Below are 18,263 nucleotides of genomic sequence, written 5' to 3' on the forward strand. Positions count from 1 at the left end.
TTCACAGAATCCACCTGCTCCTGGCTCTTCTGGAAAGGGGGGACGAAGACCCCACCTAGGAGGGCCCAGTGTGGCTAGAGGCTCCCTCCCTGCCCTCCCACCAGTCAGCACGTGGCGGTGGGCCTGTGGGAGGCCCCTGTGAGCTTCGCAATACCCGCCACGATCCACCCATGGACACAGCACCTCCTCAAGTCTCATTTTATTCTGATAAAGATCCGGGGTGGTACCCCCCCACTGCCCAGTGAGCGTACCTTCCCTCAGCCATGGGCCCACCAGGCTCCGAGAGCCAGCGGGGGTGCAGGGGTCTGGCTGGGCTGGGCTGTGCTCACAGACCGGGGTGCTGGCCGGGCTGGGGCTGGATTCACACAGAGGAGGACCCCTCGCCCCACCCGGCCCTGGGTGCCTCCTGGTTAAGGAGGGTGGGGCCCCTCTCCTGTCTTGGCTTGCAGTGCCCCACCGGCCATGCCCAGTACAGTGGGGAGGGTGGGGTGAGGAGACAGTCCATGGGCTCCAGGGCCTTGGTCCGGCCTGTCACAGCTCCTTCTTGCAGGAACCTATGGGTGAATGGGGTGCTGAGGTCAGAGGTCACTGCTCCCCCACTCCCTTTCGGCCCAGCCAGATCTGCCCCCTCAGCCTGTGGCTGCCCCGCCCACCCTCCGCCCTCTCTGGGCACCCACTGGCCCCTGCCCCAGGCGTCTCAGGCAACTGGGGCAGCTCTGTGGGTGGGGAGGCGGGCATGGGGTCCGCAGCACTCACAAGACCCCAGCTGCTCTTCCAGGAAGGAGATCTGCTCGCTCAGGGAGTCGATGCGGTCCAGCTGCTGGAAGGAGTGGGCCAGGAGGCTGCCGGGGTCCGGGAGCCCATGCTCCAGGGCCCGCGAGGCCAGGCTGTGCAGTGGGGCCAGCACCAGCTGCAGCTTCTGCGGGGCAGGCAGAGGGCCTGGGTGGGAAGGGCCTGTGCGGCCCCGGGCCAGCCCCTCACCCTTGGCTCCCCAAGGCTTTAAGGAAAACCACCGTGGCCAGTGAGGGCTCTGCTGACCCCCAGACCCGGCTCTAGCTGCGCAGCCCAGGACGTCCACCAGAGGGAGCTGCCGCACCAGGAGAGCCAGAGGTGGGTGGGCACAGATGGACGTCACGCAGGCCAACCTGGCCGACGGTCGGCGAGGCCTGGGGTCCCGGGTGAGAGGAGCTAGGAGGGGTGAACTGGAGCTTCCGAGGGCTCGCCAGGCCAGCGGCCCCATGGAAAAGCCACAGGAGCACTCTGTCCCCACAAGGACAAAGGTCGGGGCTGGGCTGGGTATGGGTTTAGGCTCTCTGTGCAGCCTGAGGGGGTGGGGCCAAGTTCAGCCCCTCCTGTCCTGGGGGTCCCAGTCATCATCTCACTGCCCCCGCCTGGCATGGAGCTCAGGCCCAGGATCCCTGGGCTGTCAGTATTAAGGAAGCTTCTGCCCAGGGTACCGCCACTGCACCCTACAACCACCTAAGGGTCAACCCATGCCGCAGGAGACAAGGGAGGGTATGGGCCTCCACTGTGGGGAAGGGCTAGCCCCGGCCCCGGGTGCCCAGCTGAAAGCCTCACCTGCTCCAGCACGTCCACCCTTGACCGAAGCCTCTGCACCTCCTCCTTCACCTCACTGTCCACTCCTGGGGACATCCAGGTGCCACATCAGGGAGGCCCGCTCCTCACCCCACATCCAGGCTAGCCTCTTCTCCCGACACGGGGGCCTCCCAGCCTCTGCTCCAGATGTGGGGCACAACCTGGCAACTGGGGTTCAAACCCCGGCTGTCGTGGACTGGACTGTCATGGCGAGCCCCCTCCCCCCATTCTGGGCCCCAGCTGTCCACCAAGGCCGGCCCAGAGGTCTGGGAGGCAGCCCTGTCATCTCAGCGCACCCTGGGACGTGGCTCTGGGCGGACAGAGCCCCACCTCCACCTGCCCCTGGGTGCCGGGGTTCCCACCGCATGGAGAGTGGTCTGAGCCAGGGTCCGAGCCGCTCTTGGTGCCGGGCTGCCGACGGCGCATTATTACTCACGGTACGAGTTTGAAGTGTCACAGCGCGTACCAAAAGTAATAATGTCCCGTCGCCAGCGGAGGTGCGGCGTCTCCAGGCTGCCGGGGCGGGACCCGGATGGGACCCCGGAGGGGACCGTCTTCCAGTCTGTTGGCTGAGATGAGGTGTCCCCAGCGATCCCCCCACAGTGCCCATGAGAAACTAGCCCCTGCCCGTCTTCTGGGAAAGAACCCGCTTGTGCCCAGGTGAGAGAGCTGGCCTGCAGCCCGGGGCTGGTTCCCTCTGGTGCCCCTGCCACACAGAGCACTGAGCCGTGGGGTGATGCCCAGCCCTCCCAGCCCATCCCCCCCAGCGCAGCAGCAAAAGGTGGGGGAAGCAGGAGTCTACCTGTTGTGGGGTGCGGGTGGGGGACCCTGGCAGTCCCTCTCTTGGGCAGGCAGATTGCCCCATCCGCAGAGGGGCTGTGCCCCTCCCAACACTGGCACCAATAACTCCCTGCGGTGTTGACACAGCGCTGGGGACAGCCGCCCCGTCCAGCACTGCATTCATCCACGTCTGCAGGAAGAGGGGTGTCAGGCAGGGGGCGGTGCACACAGCGAGCCCCCTCCAGGCCCACCCATTAGAGGGCCATGCAGGGAGGTGCCCAAAGGACCCTCCCCCTCTGGGAGGGGGACCCCGCCTCACCTGTCTGGCAGGTGTCGCCCCGCCATCCTGCAGGGCAGTGGCAGCGGCCTGGCTGGACACAGACCCCTCCGTTCTGGCATGGAGGCTGGCATACTGCTGTGGGTGGGGGAGACCTGTCACCAACTCAGGAGGGTCCCCAGGGCCCTGCAGGGGTGGCAGCTGGGAAGGAGTGCCGTGCAGCCAGGAGAGGCTCCACTCAGGTTTTGAGAGAAGAGCCGCAGGCGCTCTGCCGGCGTCTGAGCACGGGATGGACTGCTGCCTAACTGGGCCGGTATCTGAAGGAACACCAGTGCTCTGGGCCCCCGGGCGGCCACAGCCCTCACCTGCTCCGCAGGCCCCGGGGAGCCCACTGGTCCTCTTCCAGCCGGGGCAGCAGGCGTAGCGAGGCCTGGCGGGGGCCGGCCCAGGACTGCGGCGGTAGGCGGTCCTATAGATGGTCCTGGGGGTGGGTGGGGGACAGCTTAGAAAGTCCCGACCCCCACGGGGTGGCCTCACTGGGTGCTACCTGAGCCCAGGCCAGCCTTTCCCCAGACACGCCAAGTGAGGCACCCCCTGCCTCCACATCTGCCCACCTCCAGGGCTGGCTTGGTCCCCATGTCCTCCAGAAACCTCGAGGAGCCAGCACCCCCAGAGTGGACAATGTCACCCCAGGGACAGCACCTCGGGGTCACCACACAAGCCAGCCCCCTGCCCGGTGCTGCGGTGTTGAGCAGGACCCCGAGGCTTGGTGGGAAACCCCGGCTGTGCCCGGCACGGAGCAGAAGTGGCCCTCAGCCCTGCCACCCTGGTTGAGCCTCCCGCTCCAGGGGCAAGGGGTCCCCCAGCGGGTCATCTGCAGAACCGGGCTGATCTCCCCATCCTTCACCCCACCGTGCCCTCCCGGGGTGCTGGGCCCTGGATGCCGAGGTGGCCCCTGGACCAGCGCTGCTCAGACCACCATTCTGGAGCCACCGAAGTGTCCGAAACCTGGCCTCGTGCGCCCTCTCTGAGCAGGCGGACAGGGCTCAGACCGGGGCCTCAGCAGCCCCTCCTCGGCCGCCCTCCATCGCTCAGTGAAATGCGGTGCCCACCCCAGGCTGAGCTGCCCGAGCACAGGAACAACGGCCCTTCCCAGCCTGGGCCCCACCTGCACTGTCCCCCTGCCCCCACTTTCTCAGCGGCAGGTGGGGGGTGTCCCAGCAGGGACGGCTTCCAGAACTGTACAGAAAATAAAATCTTTTGAAGCCACATTCCCACGGCTGAGTCCTGGGGGGTGGGGGGGGGTGTCTCCATCTATGACCGTCAGGGGCTGTCGTGGGGAGAGCAGTGCCCACTGGAGCCCCGAGGGCGGGACCAGGATGACGGAGGCAGGTTTCGGGGAGGCAGGCCTCATCTCAAGTGGCCTAGAACTCACAGCCAGCAATGGTGGGGGCGAGCGCCCCAAAAGTGGAGGGGAGCAGACAGGATGGGCGATCCCTCACAGATGCAGGTGGGGAGCAGGCACACTGGATGCCCTGGGAGGGAGCGGGGTGGGGACCAAGGGCTGAGTGGACTAGCTAACATCCTGAGACAGGACTGCCCGAGTTAAAACGGGCATCACTCTCTGCAACGCCCTGGACACGGTGCCGGGAGTCCCCGCACCCCTGCGCTCGGCTTCCCGTCTCGGGGTGAACCACCCTCCCGGGTTCATGTGCAGCAGACGGAGGCCCTGCGGCGGTGGGGGCTCACCGGTATGTGCTGCAGGCTCGGTGCCCATCGCAGGTGGTGAGAAAGGGCTGGTACACGCGTTGCACGAAGGACTCGGACACGGGGCCCCTGGGAACCCCGATGGCACACACCCTGCGGCTGCGGAGGTGAGGGTGGCCAGAGAGTCAGCAGGGCCTCCCCAAGCTGGGACCCTTCCAGCCCCAGGACCCAAGGGGGCCAAGAACCTGGGGAGGGGGCTTGCCAGTGTCACCATAGGAAGGACCCTTAGCAAGAGCCACAAGAAAAGAGCCACAGCTCCCCCAAGTATTGAGGGCTGCCCCAGGGAGGGGCTGAGGGCTCCTGGCCACCCACCCGCCCTGCCAGGCTCACCCAGGCCGGTAGATATGCTGGGTGCCGCCCACTGCCAGCACCAGGAACCACACCAGAAGCAGCTCCCGGGAGCCCCACATGGCCTGTGTCTCCAGGTGGGACGGCCTTCTCCTCAGGGTGCCCTGGAGTACAAGGCATGACCCCATGAGTCCCTCCACAGATCCCCCCTTGAGCCCATACCCTGGTGGAGACGGTCCCTTTGGCTCCGTGACACCCACCCAGCTCAACCACTTTGCCAGGACCTCCCTCCACAGCCTCCCACCAGCTGGAGAGCCCCCACGGCGGATGCCAGCTCTCCCCTCCTCCAGCCCGCCTCGACACGTGAGGCCGGCCCCTCGCCAGCTACAAACAGCCAGCCCAGGGACCACAGGGGGGGAGAACAAAGCCAGCCCCCTTGCTTGGGGCGAGAGGCGTCTACGCCCTGCTGCGCTTGGTCTGGGTGAACCCTGAAGGCATCTGCAGCTCAGGAAAGCTCACTTGAGAAGGTGGGGGCCCAGGGCGAGCACCTGGACCCATTCTCCCTCTGCTGGCTGGGTTTAGTGCTCTCCTTGTCATGGCAGGGCAGGGGTGCGCTGGTACCCCAATCTCAGTTCACAAATGGGGTGTTAGTGGGCAGAACTGGAGCCCAGCCCAGCTGGCTTGGCCCTTCTTGCCTTCAGTGTTCTCAAATACCAAATGGGTAGCCAGCCGTGGGGGCGGCACTGGAGCCCATCAGGGATGTGGGCACTGGGCATGCAGGAGCCATTACGGTCCTGCTCAGAGTAGGGCAGGGCCTGCATTTCGGAGGGGGTCACTCCAACACTGGGGACCGAACCGGTCTGGAATACCATGCAGACAGCCTCCAGGGCTCCCAGGACAGCAGCCCCACTGGGCGCCCACCTGGCAGGGGAACCAGAGCAGCCCCCCGCATGCCAGTGGAGCCAATTGCCATCCCTCTCCTGGCTGTGATGGGAGCCAGGGAGGCCAAGAGAAGATTCCCAGGAATGTGAGAAACCCCAGCCCAGAATTAATGGTCTGCAACATGCCGAGGGGATGGGGGGTGGGGGCCTGTACAGTCTACGGGGGGAGCTGCTGTCCATATGTGCAGACAGGAGCTGGGGAGCTCCTTGCCCTCAGGCTCTGGGTGCCCCACTTGAGGCCCCCAAGGGGCTGGGTTCCCCCAGTCCTGCAGGGTCCCCAGCAGGAAAGGGCGCAGGAAGAAGCTGAACTGGGGGGAGGGGACGGAGTCAGGATAAGTTCGCTCCCTTCTCAGGAACTCAGTTTCCTCAAAGACACCTCTAGGGCCTCGGAGGCCCCTCCTCCAGCCCTGACGGTCAGTCCCATAAACAGTGAGCACTGGGAGCAGTTACTGAGCCCCCGATGCCAGCCAAGCCCAAGCCCAAGCCCAAGGGCAGTGATGCCGTGCCCGGTGCACAGGGCCACTTGGCTGGGACTTCAGTCCATGCTCCTGCCACTGCACCACACAGCCCTGGGGAGGGCGGGAAAGGGCTGGAAGAGGGTCTTTCCTGCACCCCCTGTCCTCCGTTGGGGGCACAAAGGGGCGGGCGGGGGGCAGCTGAGCAGGCAGAGGCTGTAGGGGGCGGCTGAGGTGTTGGGACTTAGTCTGGGGGAAGTAGGGGTGTTTCTCAGCTGTTTCTGGACAGGGGGATGCCCTGCTAGTCACAGCTAGCTTGGGAAGATGAACTTTGGGGCTGGATCCTAGGGGAGCACACTGTTGTGGTGTGACCTGGCAGTCCAGGCACGAATTGAAATGGTGGGGATGGTGGCCCTGGGGAGTGCAGAGCTGGGCGGGCTGGCTGGCTGGCTGGCTGGCTGGGCTGGCTGGGCTGGCAGGGGCATGTCAGGGTTCCATAGAACCATCCTGCAGACGTGGCTGCCATGCCACAAATACCCATCCCAGCACCTCCCCTACTTACTGAGAGCCATTTAGAAAGGGAATCTGCTTTAAAAAGGAGACACTCGATTTTTGAAAGTCATGCTTTTCCCCTAGGCCGGAGGAAGCCGATGGCGCTGCCCAGCCTGTGCTGGTCTGGCAGAATTTCATTTCCCTTTGGTGTGACAGCCCTGCCCAGGCCAGGGAGCCAGGGTAGGGGTGACCACGTTGCCTCCAGGTTGATAAGCAATAACGTCCCGTCCCCTCATGAGCCCTGGGCGGTCAGCATGAACCCTGCTCACCACCGTCCCTCCCACCTGCCCCGCGCTGCATCCCCGGAGCCAGCCCCCGGAGAGGTTGGGACCGCAGAGGGAGGGGCCTGACTCCATCGCGGGGCCATGACCCTGGGTCCCCCCTCCACCCGGAGGGGTGCTCTGGACGTTAAGACCCACGGGGAGCGGAGGCGGAGTGAGACGACAAAAGTGACTCACTGGGGATGCGCCTTCTCCACCGCCCACCCCACGCCTCCCCTTCCCCCTGCACGGCAGGCTCCGTGGGGGGTGGGAGTGAGGGTGGAGTATGACACCCCCCCAGCAGACGGCCTGGTTGGACTGGGCTGCCGGGTCCGGGGCCCTAAGTCAGGCCCTGGAGGACCCGAAGAGCCCGGATGAGGGGGTGAGGGGCTGTGGCACCCCCCACCCCGACCCCCGCGCGGCCCGGCCCAGGTCATCCGTCACCAGCAGGGGGCGTCCTTTCCCAAGGCCGCTGGGCCCATTCTCCGGACCCAGCCGGCGGATCCGGGGCACGGGCTGGGGGGTCGGGGCCCCGCGCAGCAGTGCCCGCGCCCCCGGCCCGCTCACCTCTCGGCTCCCCGCGGTTGTTCTGCGTCGCCCCCCAGCTCCGCGCGCGGCGAGCCCCGACCTCCCCACCCCCCGCCCAATGGCGAGCGGCCCCCCGCCCTCGGCGGCCCCCAGCCCTCGGCGCTCCCCGCGCCGCCGGCCCGGCGCCCGGTCCCTCCGCACTCACCGCCGGTCCGGGGCGCGCACGCGCCGCCGCCGCCGCCACCGCGCCGAGGGGCCCGGGCCCCGCCCGCCGCCCCGGTCCCGGCCCCGCCCCACCTGGCCCGGCCCCGCCCCCGCCCCGGGGTGGGCTGCGAGCCACCCCCGACCCACCGACCCCATTGCGCAGATGGGGAAACTGAGGCCCCGCGGCGGACGGCTCCCCCAGGGCACGGCCGTGAGTCAGCTAGAACCCGGGGCTCCTGACGCACAACCCGCTTCTGAACGCCACTGCCGCCCCTCCCGAGGCCGCAGGGCGCGTGGCCGCAGGGGACGCAGGACCGAGACCGTCGCCAGGTGCCCGGAGGCTGCGTTGGGGAAGCCCACACTGGCCAGGGGTGGCTAGTTCTCGAACGCCCCCAGGTTGAGCCCCAGCCCCTGAGGATGGCCATCACAACCGCGTGGCCGGCTCACGAGGCACGAGGGGCTGGCTAAACTGAACGCTGCCTTGCAGCCGTGCGTCGGGCGCACATCAGGGGCCCCGAGGCCGCGAGACCCCCTACTCCCACGAGATCACAGGGTGGGCTGTGGAAAAGCCGGCGGGGTCCTAGGTGTGACGCCAAGCCTCCCTCCCAACCAGGGTGCCAGGTTAGGGGGCCTGCGAGGATCTCACCTGGCTCCCCCTTCCTTCAGGACAGTCTGGGCCACCCTGAGTGCTCCTCAGGCCTCTGGGAGTCCCCCCAAACCCATGGTCACCACTGGGGGCTTCTGGGCTGGTCACTTCTCTCCTCTCCGGGCTCCATTTCCGCATTTGTCACCTGACCCTGCATGGCAGAGTGCCCAGGAGCAGCAGTGCCCACCAGGAGACAGCGGTGGGCACAGCGGGAACCAGGTGCAGGCCACCAGGGAGGTCTCGGTCATTTCTGTGCCACAGTTATTACAGCCATCACCGTGTGTGAGGGGCTGGGCCTGATGCCTTGGCAGTTTCTGCCCTCAAACCCGAGCCGGGGTCCTGGTCACCTGAGTGCATGTGCGTGTGTGTAAAGCTGCCCAGGTGTGGCCAGGGCCCCTGCTCCTGCCCAGGGCACCCAGGCTTCCTGCGGGACTCACCTAGAGAAGGGGGCTCCGTCATCCCCTGGACCCTGGTGGCAGCTGCTCTTCTGGGCAGTGGGGGCCACCTGTGCCTCCACTGAGCTGGGGCCTGCGGGTCAGAGATGTGGTGTGGGTTAGCACATGGCCTTGGTCACCCTCAAGTCCAGGTGCTGGGAAGGGGCCAAGCTTGATGCCACTGTGGGACCTCAGCCTACACTTGGCCTACAGACCCTCCCCCCACCATGGCCCAAGCCCAGTGGGCCTCCCAGATCGGCCATGGGGCAGACATGGTTTCCCGTCTGTCGGATGGGACCATTGCCTCCTGCCCTGGGCTCCCCAGAGATGGAGACAGAGACGGGGATGGAGAGGGTGCTGTGCGTGCAGCTGAAGGGCCCTCCTCAGAGCCCGGGTGCCAAGGAGGGTCCTGCAGATTCGTGGGGAAGGGGAGGGCCTTCTGACAGAGCTAGCAGCTGTGGGGCATCTGGCTTGGGCCTACTTTGGTGCTTGGGACCTGAAGGAAGGGAGGGGTCCCAGGTGCCTGGACAGGAGCCCCCAGAATGAGGCCTCCCTTCCTGCCATCCAGTAGCCACTGCCCTGGACCAGAGGGCCCTGGACGCCCCTAGCAGATGGTCTGAGGGTGGCTGGGGCAGCTGCCGCTGGAATCCTGTAATTGTGAAGGGGTCCTGCCCTGGGAGACTTTGGGTCTCGCCACCTCCCATACCCCAGCAGGGCAGCCCTCACCCAGCCTCAGGCAGTGAAGAGTTAAGAGCCGAGCCTGGGGGACTCGAACGGAGAGCGTCCCCACCCTGTCTTCTGCCCCTAGCCTGTCCCTGAAGCTGCGGTCACTTGACCCTGTGACCTGCCTGTGCCTGTGGCCTCTCTTGGCTGAGCAGAAAGGGGGAGCCTGGGGGACTGGGTCAGCTGCTCCTCCCTCTGCTGCTTGCTTGGACGGAGGCCTCACCTGCCCCTTCCATCTGACAAATGGGCGCGCGTTCCTCGGACAGACTGCTGGTGTGGCCTGAGACAGCAGCGGGGCCAGGGCCAGTGAGTGCCCCATTCTGGCTTGGGAGCCTTGGGTGGGGCCTTGGGCTGCTCTGGGTGGGGCTGGAGAGGGAGAACAGGGGCTCCCCTGGGGTCCCAAGTGGCCGAACAAGTGCCCACACCGCACTGCTCCAAGTGGTCCCTCTGCCTGAGGACCCCCCAACCCCGAAGCCAGCCCAGGGTGGGGTGGGGGCTTCTCCAGGTCCCATGTTCAGAGTCCCCAATGTGCACAGCTCATCCCGGCTGCAGTTTAGCTTTGGGGTTCCTCCCGCTGGGGCCCCTTCCTGACCCCCTTGGGAGTGCTTGCCCACCCTTCGGGGATGCCCTTGGGCCCCCGGGCCTCAGAGAGGAGGAGTGAGCCAAGCGACTTTGCCGTTGACCCCAGGGGCTTCTCCAGGAAAGCAGGGTGGGCTGAGAAGGAGGGGTGCAAGAGAAGATGCCAGCTGCGTTTGGCTCCCCGCTTCCAGGGGTCACAGCAGCTGCCCGGCCGCCCCAGGGTAAGTGTTGGCATCAGGCAGGCCAGACTCCATCCAGACTGGGCAACCGCCAGTGACTGCCCTTGGTTAGGGGACCTGAGTGTCCTCCATGCAGCGGGGTTGGTACCAATAGGGAGGAAAATGAGATGGTGGCTGCAGAGCAGAGGCCAGAGCTGGCACAGGCCCGTACTCAGCTACTGGAGCTGCAGTCAGCGGGAGCCCAGGGGCACTCACCCGGCTCTGCCCGCTCCCTGCCCCTCCAAGGCCACCCTTGCCATACCTGATGCTGCCCAGGCCCGGGCTTGGCCATGGCCACCACCGCTGCCTCCTCAGGCCGGGGGTGGACCCTACCCCTCGCTGGCCGCCCCCAGGCACCTCCCGCAGCTGCCCGCTGGCCCGTCCGCTGGAGCCTCTGGCTCGGCCGTGCGGGACAGCGTCTCGGGGCAAGGAGGCTCCTCCCGGGGCGAGGAAGGGCGGCTTTTTATGCTCCCTCCCGTGTAAATCGGGACTGGGATGGGCCCTTCCCGGCCGGACTTCCTGTGTGTGTTCTCTGCTGATAACGGGGATCTGTCAGGGAACAAACAGGAGGCCGAGGGGCGGGTGGGGGGCCATCGAGGGAGGGGCCTGGCTGAGCTGTGGGCAGGGTGGGGGGGCTGTCCCCCAGGACTTCAGAGTCTAGCCCTGAAGCAGCCAGAGACCAGGCTCGGGCCCAGCTGGTGGCCATGGGACCTGGCTCGTCCCACTGTGTGATGGAGGAGGTGGTCGGGCCCAGGGTCCCGGTGCCGTGGGTCCACCAGGCTGCTGGGACCACAGGCCGCCTTAGTGCAGCTGCACAGAAGGGACCGTTTGTTCTGTGAGCCTGGCCTCTCCCCCAGGGCACGTACACACCCAGATGTCTGTGCCCTGGCAGGCTGGAGGGTCCCTTGCAGAGGGGGGCCACCAGAAGAGACCCAGGGATGGGCAAGGCAGGCTGGGGAATCCCAGAACAGCATTTTCTCTGGGTCCCTGGGGCCCAGAGTGGTGGTGGGGGGGTGACAGGGAGGGGCAGACATCAGACTGGAGATGATCTTCGCTAGGAACCGAGCTGTCTCCCCTGGAAAGGGCTGCCCCATGGGGCAGCGAGCCCCTACTCCTGGAGGTGTGCCAGCAGGGGCGAAAGCCCCCAGCTTACGTCACAGGGCCACTCTCTGCAGGGTGCAGAGCATCTTCCCTGGCGCTCTTCCCTCCCTTGGCCTCCAGCAGGCTGAGGGGTGTGGGCGGTGGGGATGGAGGAATGCAGGAGCCTTTAGTGGCCAAAGGGGATGCTTCCTCAGATTGGCCGGGTGGTCCAGGCCCCAGCCGCCAGGTGTGACCCTCAGTTTCCTCATTTAGATGGTGCTGTGGGTCTGCAAACCGAGCATCAGTTGCTGTGATGGTGGGTGGGTGGGCACACGTGGGGAGCCAGGCAGCTGCTGAGGACAAACCTGGACGGCCGAGGGCTCCCGAATGAGCAGGGCCACGCCAAACCCCAGGTGTCCTCAGGTACGAACCTCGCTCTGGAGTCACCCCCACTGGCCCATAGCTGGAACACCCTCATCTCTCTGGCCTTGAGCACCTCCGATGGCCCTTACCTCCCTCCGCCCCCCACAGCTGGACTTCCCGACCCGGAGGGAGGCCCAGCTGCCTGGGAAATTCCCAGCCGGCCGGAGTGCTGTGAGCAGGAGGGAAGTCTTGCCTGTGCTCGTAGGCGGGTCTCAAAAGTCAGCAGGGACCACCTTCCCCTCCCAACCCCCACGGCTGGGGAAGGGGCTGCCGCAGGCACGGAGCCGTGGTCAGGGCCCAGGGGCTTTCTTCTCTGGGCCTCAGTTTCCCCCTCTGTTCCATGGGGACAGAGAGGTTCCAACCATCAGGGTTGTTGTGACAGTGAGGAAGCTCCTGGCACTCAGGCGCTGTTGGTCTGAGCAGAAGGGGCCCAGGGGACCTCTTTCCAGGGGTGCCCCCTGTCCTGAGGCTGAAGCTGGCAGGCGAGGCGCCATCCCCCATCTCTTCCCCACCAGCCCACGGTGGTCACACCCTCAGCACCCCCTTGCCTTGCTCGACCCCCTCACTTTCCCACCTGACAGCCCATCTGTCCAGAAGGGCCAGGGCTTGCTGAGTGCACATGCCAGAATGTATGCTGAGTGCACACACCAGAATGTAGGGGCCAAGTTGGGCTTTGCCCCCCAATCCCAGGAGGTGCCCCCTGTGCCCACATCACTCAGACCCCAAGCCCAGGGTCTGCTCCATGCTCCTGGGCAGAAGAACCAGGCAACATCAGGGCTGGCTGGATCCAGCCCCTTTTGTGTACAGATGGGGAAGCTGAGGCCCAGAGAGGGAAGACTCGCCCAGGTGAGCAGTGAGGCAACTCAGAGCTGCGATGATGGATCAGGACAGGAGCAGCCCCCGCTTGTTCTCCTTTTCTTTTCTCCATGAACCCCCCAATTCCTCCTTATGCCCCTCTCAACCGGGCAAGCCCCCAGTTGTCAGACCTACCCCTGCCAAGGGACGGGCTGAGACTGGGAATAGCTGATTAGCCAAATATGTGAATGGGTTAACGGGTCATCACTCCCTCTAAAGCACAGGCATTAGGGAACTTTCTGGAAAGATGCCCCAGAACACAGAGGCGAATCAGAAAGTGGAATTACAGGCACAGAGAGGAAAAAAAGCAGAATCCTGGGTCCTCCAGACATTAGTCTTCTAGCGCTGGCTCCTGGGGGCCACCCGGGGTGGGGCCCTGGCCCTGCCTGCTGCCCACTTGTTCTGGGGGTCCCCCACTGCTCTGTGACCCCTCCCGACAAGCTCTGCCATGCCCCCAGCCCCTCCCTGGGCAGAGACCAGAGCAATCCAAGGAAAGGGGGCCTTGGTCAGGGCCCCAGGGTGCCAGCCTCACCCTGTCCAGCCAACTGGAACCCCACTGCAGCCTCCACTCTCAGGTCCCCAGAGCCTTGGGCGCAGATGTGGGTGGTGGGCTGGGGTCCTGCCCTGACGTGGGGCCTGTCAGGGACCTGGAGAGGCTGCCCAGGTGGCAAGGATTGGGTACGAGCGGAGGACAGAGACGGCTGCTGTCTGATGCCCTCTCAGACTCCAGGAGGGTCCTAGGGGCCTGGAGAGGGGTGAGGGGTGCTTCCCACCCCATGGGCCCCCCAGGGTGCTGCGGTGAGTGGATTTTACTCTGTGCTCCAGGCTGGAGGGGGCTCACCACGGGGCAGACCAGGACCAGCCCCCACCAAAGGAAGCCCCTTCTACCCCCTCCAGTGGCATCTGTGCAGGACCATCAAACACCACCCTCCCACAGAGAATCATTTTTGGAAGGAATCGGTGGTGCCTCTGACCCAGGCCTGTGTCCCCAGAGGGCACGGTGGCCCCAGAGGGCATGGCGGCCCTGTCCACACCTGGGTGGCTCAGAGACCTGGGCCTGGAGCCTCACCAGCTTTGGGTGTGGCATCCATAGCGGAGGCCCAGGCTGCGATGGGGAAGCCAGTCCCAGCTTTGCTTCCATTGCTGGAGGCTGTACCCACAGTGGGCCTCAGTTTCCCCATCTGCCCCACGGTGAATGGGGTGAGATGGTTGCAGCTGCCTCCCGGCCTGCTGTGGACATTCTGAAGTTGATTGGAAAGGGGTTCTCGCCTTACCTTCCCAGAGCATGCTGGTCAGGCGGTGGGGAGTGGCAGAGGTCAGCCAGGGCCTCTGGGTCCTCCTGGGACCCCTCACTGCCGAGCTCTTGGCCTCTGAGGCCCCAGGAGAGAGTGGACCAAGCCCGCAGCAGAGGCCAGCTCGGGCATCTCAGGCGGCGTGAGGCCGAGGGGCACCAGGCGTGGCGTGTGAGCGGCTGCGGGAAGGAAAGACCGGAGCGCAGAGCAGGGGAGAGATGGGGCTTCCTGTTTATCCCCCCGAGCGGCCGGCCAGCCGGCCAGCCTCAGGGACAGGATGGCTCTGTCGGCCACAGCCGGGCCCAGCTTCGTGCCAGATGCAGCTGAACCTTCATTAAGGGATGTGCCTGGCCTAGTGACCCGTCCCCAGTGGGGGCTGGAAGGAAGGTGGCCAGGCACAGGTGCCCTGGGCCAGGTGAGCTCTTGACACCCGAGTTGGGCCAGGTCCCAGAGGGTATGAGAGGTTCCATGGGGAGAATGGGGTCTGTCCAGGCAGCCTGTGGTCTTCAGCTCTCCTCCGTCTGTCACCACCCCCAGAATCCTGCCTCGCGTGTCTGCTAGAAGTCTCCTCTGCTGGGCCACATGCACAGTGCTTGCGTAACACCCTTGAGCTGAGAATTTCCATTTTCGAATGATGCACCTGAGGCTCATGGGGGAAGATGCTCGTCCCGGGTTGGCCAGTGGAAGCCTTGGACGTGGAGCCCGGGGTGCCTGTGCAGCGTCCCTCAGGGGACCCTTGGCCTCTTCTCACTGCCCCCTGGCCTTGCCTGGGACCACCTGCACCAGCGTGACAACCTTTCTGCTGCCCGTCCACTGCTGCTCAGGCCGGAGGCAGGACCCACAACCTCTCCCCCATCCTTGGTTCCCAGCCAATCTCCACGGGCTCTGCCTCCAGAACACGTCCCTCCTGCCACTGCCACAACCTGACCCAGGCCACCACGCCTCCTGCCTGGGCGGCCTCCTCCTTGGCCTGATGGGCATCCCTGCCCCCAGCCCGGTTCTCGGGGAGCTTTGTGAAGGCTCCCCACAGCACTCAGGATAGAGTCCAATCCCACACTCCCGGCCCGACCCTGAGCACGAGCCCCCGGGAGCGAAGTGGGCCCTCATCTCTCTACACCGCTGCCCGCCCCCTGCGGGACAGAGCCAGCCCCTAGCAGGGGTGTGAAGGGCGCCGAGGGGCTGTGCAGCCCCCCACCCAGAGGTGGCTTGAACGTGCATCGCAGCCTGACTTTGTAGAGACATGCATGGCCGTGAGCACGCAGCCCTTCGAACGTTCACACGTCCAGCACGCCCGTGTAACCAGTGCCCCGGCCATAGAGAGGGCCCGGCTGTCATCCACCCTGGGGACCGAGCCGCTGACTCTCGCAGTGTGGTTTTGCTGCTTTGAGGTTTAGATCCCCAGCATCTCTGGGTGCCCACGCCGTGGGTGGCCTCTCCTGCTCCAGGGCACGCCTGGGGGATTGGTCTGTGCTGTTGTGATTTGTGGCTGTTGCTTGTCCATCCTCTCGATGTCCCATGTTCTGCAGGAGAACAGACCACGCCTTACACACACACCGTTGCTGGCTTCGCGTCTCACCAACAGGATGCTGTGAACTTCTCCGTGGGGCCTTGTGGCAGGTGCACCTGTGAACGCGTTTCTGTTGAGGGCCTACACCTGGGACTTTCCGGGGGGAATCGCTGGTCCCAGGAGAGGCACGAAGCCGGTGACCACTCAGCCGTTCTCCAGTCCCCCCACCAGCAGCACAAGAGCGCTCCGGCCACCCCACATCCTCGGCAGCACTCGCTATTGTCCGTTTTTTCATTTGAGCCGCTGGTGGTTTTGCAGTAGTATCACTCTATTGTTATTTCTTTAACATAGGGAGATGAAGAAAATCTCGTTTTGAAGAACAAATTTCCTCCTTGGGGAAAGACTCACTTTATAGGGCAGACACCTGGGTTGGGGTGACAGCTGGGTGTGGGGACTCGGGCAGCGGGGCAGCTCCGAGGGCCCAGCTCCGGGCTTCCTCTCCACTGGCGGTCTGTGGGCTGCAGCAGAGGGGACGTGTCAGGGCACCGGGCATGTCTGGGTGGAGGAGAGAGGCCGCCCACTGGGGAGGGAGCTCGGGGGTGCCCTGGTGTGATTGCTCTGCGGGCGTGCTGTGTGTCCTGGGCTCCCAGGAACCTCCATGAAATGCTTGTCTCAGAGCTGTCGGCCAGCGGGTCAAGGTGCTGACTACAGCCGTGAGGTGGACACTGGGTCCTGTGTGGAAGCTCACAGGGTGGGTACTGGTGGTCAGGGTCCACCTATACTGGAGCCTTGCTGAGCAGGGAGAGCCCCATCACAGAGCCCGAGACCCCCTGGGTGCTGTGGCCAGGCCCTTGAGGGTCACCCTCGGAGTCCTCAGCCCCAGGGCGGGGGCTTCATCTGGAAGGCGGACTCCTCCAGGCCAAGGAAGCGGCCTCCAGCTCCGAGGAGCTCCCCCCTCGTGGGGGCTGGAGAAGGGGCCTTTGCCCTCCCCGCCGGCTCCCTGGACGGAAGCCCCACGCACAGTCAGGCTGCAAGTTGCCAAGCCCAATGGATGGGGCAGCTGTTAACATGGGGGGAAAAACACTTTATCGCCCGGGACGGAAAGGGAAGTTCCCGTGAATGGGGGGGGTGGGGGGCAGTCAGTGGAGGTGGGCGACCATTCAGCTGCCCACCCCACCGGCCCCTGTTTGGGCCATCCTGTCCCCTCCCCACCTGCCCACCCAGGGAGAGCTGGGAGCCCAGTGCTGAAGCCTCTGTGGGAAGAAAATAACGAGACAGCCAGGGCCTCCTCATGGGGCTGCTGCGCCCGCCCTGAGAGGTGACGCCACCACCTGACCCCGTTTATGGAGGAGGAATGACTTCTCAGGGTCACAGAGACTGTCTCTGGCAGAGCCTGACCCAGAACACAGAGCCATAGCGCTCTTGGCCTCTGCGAGGGGCAGTGGGCAGGGGCGCGGTGTCCCCCAGGCAGGACCCCGTCCAGCGGTCAGCGGAGGTGGGAAGGCTGCTGGGAGGGGCGTGGGCAAAGGCTTCTCTGCCTCAGTGTCCCCACATGTCAGATCAGGGAGTGGGGGCTCTGGGGAGGATCCGGGGGTCTCTAAACTCCATCGTGGTGGAGAGTTGGTGTCCAGGCCTTTCCCAGGGAGGTGGGGGCACAGGGGGGCAGGCAGCCCCACCTGATTCTCTAAGGGGCCTGGGACCCGCCGCCTTCAGAGCCCCACACGGGGCCCCGCGGTTCCCAGCGCTCACGGTCTGCACTGCTCAGCTCCAAAGTTGCCTGTTAGTATCATTATTTTTTAATATCCTTAAAAATGTAAAGAGAGAAAGGGAAAAAAAGAAGCCAGCATCTGCTGCCCGGTCAGAAATCTCTGTTTCCTCTCAGCCAGGAAACAGGAAGTGAGTGCGCAGGGAGATTGGGAGCCCTGGCTCCCGAGAACAATAGAAAGCCCCCCGGAGGGAAGGGGAACTGCGTCAGGGGCCGGGTGGGGTGAGCCTGACCTCTCCCCGCTCTGCGAGGCCGAGGCATAAATTTAGTCTCAGTCCTTTTCCTGATGAAAAGCTCAAATGGCCCATTGTTTGGGGAGGGGGAGCAAGGCCCACCTTGGTCCCTGCAAGTCAGGGTCCCCGGGTCTTGGGACCACCTAGCCATGCCCTCCTTTCCCCTATGGGTAAACTGAGGCCCAGAGAGAGGAAGAACCTGGCCTGAGGGACGTGGGGTCTGGGAGTGGGGCACCCGAGGCCATCAGGCTAAGGCTGCAGGCGGGGGACAGAGAAAGAGACTCCCCCCGCCACAGGCCCAGGAGACCAGGAGAAAGGCTTCCTCTCGCACCCCTGCCTGCTTGGCCCCAGCTCCCTGGCCTGCAGCACTGAGGCCAGGCCGGGCAGCTCCTCCGCTCCACCCCATCTCCCTCCCAGCATCGCTAAGGCAGGGCTCCAGGAGGCAGGAGAGCCATCAAGCAGGCCCTTTGCAGCAAACCTCAAGCAGGGCTCCGGGAGGGCCTGTGGCTCAGCAAGAACCAAGGGCCAGCTGGTGGTCTCCTGTTTTCCATCGAAGAGCTTTCCTGAGATGCAGTTCACACACCCCACGGCCCACCGTGGCGAGTACCATGCCCCGGGCTTTAGAGCAGCCACAGCGTGGAGTGGCCATCATTGCAGCAACTTTAGGACATGGTTGTCAGCTCGAAAGAAACCCGTCCCTGTTAGCTGTCTCTCCCCACAACCCTCACACCCCAACCCCCAGCCCTAGGCAGCCACCAGCCTGCTTTCTGTCTCTGTGGATTCGCCTGTTCTCGATGGCATGCAAGGGGACGGCTGCAACACGTGGCCTCTTGTGTCTGGCTTCTTTGATTTAGCAGATG

General features: G+C 65.2%; 1 protein-coding gene and 1 non-coding gene across 51 annotated transcripts; both read right to left on the bottom strand.

Moving 5' to 3' along the window:
- Window positions 1-184: 184 nt before the first annotated feature.
- On the bottom strand, window positions 185-14,256 carry EGFL7 (EGF like domain multiple 7). 50 transcript variants are annotated; one of them, XM_070251007.1, is made up of 12 exons: window positions 10,511-10,705; window positions 9,675-9,817; window positions 8,732-8,822; window positions 4,751-4,872; window positions 4,403-4,519; window positions 3,019-3,134; window positions 2,696-2,788; window positions 2,399-2,566; window positions 2,063-2,165; window positions 1,579-1,643; window positions 757-919; window positions 185-554 (listed from the first exon to the last, which is right to left on the bottom strand). In XM_070251007.1, exons 5-12 carry the CDS (start codon window positions 4,428-4,430, stop codon window positions 532-534), a joined length of 759 nt encoding a protein of 252 aa, XP_070107108.1. In that variant the 5' UTR covers window positions 4,431-4,519; window positions 4,751-4,872; window positions 8,732-8,822; window positions 9,675-9,817; window positions 10,511-10,705; the 3' UTR covers window positions 185-531. The 50 variants fall into 50 exon arrangements, 44 of the variants coding, with proteins under 44 accessions (XP_070107108.1, XP_070107105.1, XP_070107107.1 ...); XM_070251004.1 differs by having other exon boundaries at window positions 2,696-2,791; XR_011432474.1 differs by lacking the exon at window positions 9,675-9,817 and having other exon boundaries at window positions 1,927-2,165; window positions 2,696-2,791.
- MIR126 (microRNA mir-126) lies at window positions 2,012-2,084 on the bottom strand. The gene has a single exon (NR_033047.1). It is a non-coding gene; the product is annotated as a microRNA mir-126 (primary transcript).
- Window positions 14,257-18,263: the final 4,007 nt, after the last annotated feature.

This window comes from Equus caballus, chromosome 25 (assembly GCF_041296265.1).
Source record: "Equus caballus isolate H_3958 breed thoroughbred chromosome 25, TB-T2T, whole genome shotgun sequence".
In the NCBI taxonomy this organism is placed as follows: Eukaryota; Metazoa; Chordata; class Mammalia; order Perissodactyla; family Equidae; genus Equus; species Equus caballus.

Bases quoted from the DNA above. Each gene is read 5' to 3' on its own strand.
- EGFL7 (XM_070250973.1), bottom strand. From the start codon at position 9,770: ATGGGGCACTCACTGGCCCTGGCCCCGCTGCTGTCTCAGGCCACACCA. The intron at 2,792-4,402 runs GTGAGCCCCCAC...CCCCACCCACAG, and splicing joins CGAGCCTGCAGCACATACCG to CAGTATGCCAGCCTCCATGC. The intron at 1,644-2,062 runs GTACGCGCTGTG...GGATGTCCCCAG, and splicing joins ACGGGACATTATTACTTTTG to GAGTGGACAGTGAGGTGAAG.